The sequence below is a fragment of the Asparagus officinalis genome, chromosome 8, assembly GCF_001876935.1.
Source record: "Asparagus officinalis chromosome 8, Aspof.V1, whole genome shotgun sequence".
In the NCBI taxonomy this organism is placed as follows: Eukaryota; Viridiplantae; Streptophyta; class Magnoliopsida; order Asparagales; family Asparagaceae; genus Asparagus; species Asparagus officinalis.
The window spans coordinates 107363084-107365573 of record NC_033801.1 but is presented as its reverse complement, the minus strand read 5'-3'; the positions used below and the strand labels follow the sequence as shown (position 1 = coordinate 107365573).

Below are 2490 nucleotides of genomic sequence, written 5' to 3'. Positions count from 1 at the left end.
TAACATGACCTGAAGCGTCGTTAAATATATTAGTTGACGTCCCACCGATAGAATACTCACTTAAACGTTGTGGTTGAGACCATGGCTCTTGACTTGGAGATGTCATAAAACCAATCGACTCGTTGTCTAAGTCAAGCATCCGAGAAAACTCTCCTTGAGGTCGTGAAACTTGGGCAAATTCCTGAATCGGATACTTCTCAATAAACAACTCAATTGACGCTTGCTTCTCGACTAATTGTTTCATGTCATTCAATTCCTCATCTTCGGTAATCTCCACGGCAATAGTTCTACTCTCATTTATCGGACAGTTGAAGAACACCCTAATTGTATATTCTTCTTTCTTAATTTTAGTAACTCTGTGTATTTCCCTAGTCATTCCATCAAAATTACACGACTTAGATAGCATGAACATTTTCCGAGAACCTCCATCATACATAGGCAAATTATTCACTCCGACGCCGAGGCTCCCATTAAAGAAACAAATAATGGGTATGGAGTTCGTCATCGAAACTGAAAATACACAATTCATCATATGCAAATAATCTATTAATATCTGAATAAATCAACATCAAATTTATTACCTTAATCAATCCCAAATAATGGCTAAACCCTAATTATTATTCATCATATGTAAATAATTGCTAAACCCTAACTCCCAAATCACATTATTCATCCTATTGCACAAAATAAAAACTAATCCTACCCAATTCTAGCAAAATTAACAGCCAAAACATTATTCCCCCAATTCTAGCAAAATTTGATGAATATCCCTCTAAAAAATAATTGATAAACCCTCTCATATGTAAATTAACAGCAAAATTAAAAAGAAAAACACACCTGAGAATGGGGGTTCGGTGGGCGTCGATGGTGTCGGATGCGCGACGAGGTCGGAGGGCTAGGGTTAGGCGGCGACTGCAAATGGCAGGGGGTCGAAGTCGAAGTTGAAGGCTAGGGTTTGGGGGGGTTGAAGGCTCAGTCACGAGAGCGTCGGGGTCCGAGGAGGTTAGGGTTTTTTTTTCGGGGGAGAGTGGTCACGAGAAGAGCAACGACAGAACGAAAGAAAGAACGAAAGAAAGGGGAGCTGGTAGGGTAGGCAGACTGCACGGGACTACTAGTCCCGTGCAGCTCGATAATTGCAAAACCGACCCTTTTCGGTCGGTTTTGCTAATTATTTTATGAGAGGGTCGATTTTGCCCAATAAAATTGAAAAAAGGGTTGTTTTAAAAATTTCTCCTAAAAAAAACAATGTCAAAATATAAAGAGTATATATGGTATATAAATTAGCAAAAAGAAAATCTGCTTTGAAAAGCATTCTCAGATAATTTCCAAAAACACACCCTAAACAACATAAACAACTTCAATTAGCATGTAAAAATTCTTTTGCCAAACACCATTATTGACTACTACTTTAAAAAAAAATGCAGAAACACCTTCAAAAAAGCAATATCTAACTAACCCTGAGTCTAAAGTAAGCAATCAAAAAACAAGGCTTTAATTTCTTATCTCTTCAATCATACATCATGATACCAGGGAGAGACCCTCCAATTCCATAACACAGCGAAACACATATAGCACAATCAGAGTAACAACTTCAAGAAGCTGTTTTTAAAAAGCATTCTCAGGTAACTTCCAAAAACACCCCCTAAACAGCATAAACAACTTTAGTCAGCATGCAAAAATTCTTTTACCAAACACAATTACTGACTACTACTTTAAAACAAATGCAGAACCACCTTCAAAAAAGCAATGTCAAACTAACCCTGAGTCTAAAGCAAGCAATCAAAAAACAGTTAAGGCTTTAATTTCTTATCTCTTCAATCATATATCATGATACCAGGGAGAGACCCACCAATTCCATGAAACAACGTAACACATATAGCACATTCAGAGTAACAAGCTTTTGCACATTCTACACTCTGAAACCTAAACTTCGCACAGCAATTAATGAAAGTAATGAAGCTATTCACATATGTCCTGAACTCCTGATCTATTCTCTGGAGACATAGCACCAGAAGAACAGACCTTGTCCTCGATATAAAGCATATATTTTCAGATGGCTGTGTCTTCAAGAGCAGCCGTGGACAAGTCATTAATACGTGGATAAGCAGCCTTCTCATCGAGCTGATTCTGAGCCCATATCAGCATCTTAAGCAAGCTGGGAAGCTTTGGATCTGCATATTGAAAGAAAATGTCGGTGCTGAATATATAACTTCTGTTGTAATGTTCTGCCAAACGTTAAGTGGAAAGACATTTACCTCAAACAGTCAACAAGCATTCTTCTGGATTAGTACAATTGGAACTATAAGCAGTAGCTGTATGTGATTTTTTTTTAATGTTAACTTTATTGTTTCTCCTGTTTGAACATTTACTACTTCCATAAAGTGTATACAGCTAACTGAGAAATTCCTCAAGAAGTGTTCCGCTTCTTTCAGAAACACTCACACTTCACTCAGAAACAGTAAACCATTTATTGGATATACACACGTAACC

At 37.5% G+C, this 2490-nt stretch overlaps 1 protein-coding gene across 2 annotated transcripts in view; it reads right to left on the bottom strand.

The window, feature by feature from the left end:
• The window catches only part of LOC109820413 (glucose-induced degradation protein 8 homolog), a 10296-nt gene continuing 9583 nt past the window's right edge, over positions 1778 to 2490 (bottom strand). For both annotated transcript variants that reach the window (XM_020386547.1, XM_020386546.1), the window contains exon 6: positions 1778 to 2171. In XM_020386547.1, coding sequence (XP_020242136.1) covers positions 2050 to 2171 — 122 coding nt within the window. In that variant the 3' untranslated portion in view covers positions 1778 to 2049. The remainder of the gene's footprint in view (positions 2172 to 2490) is intronic.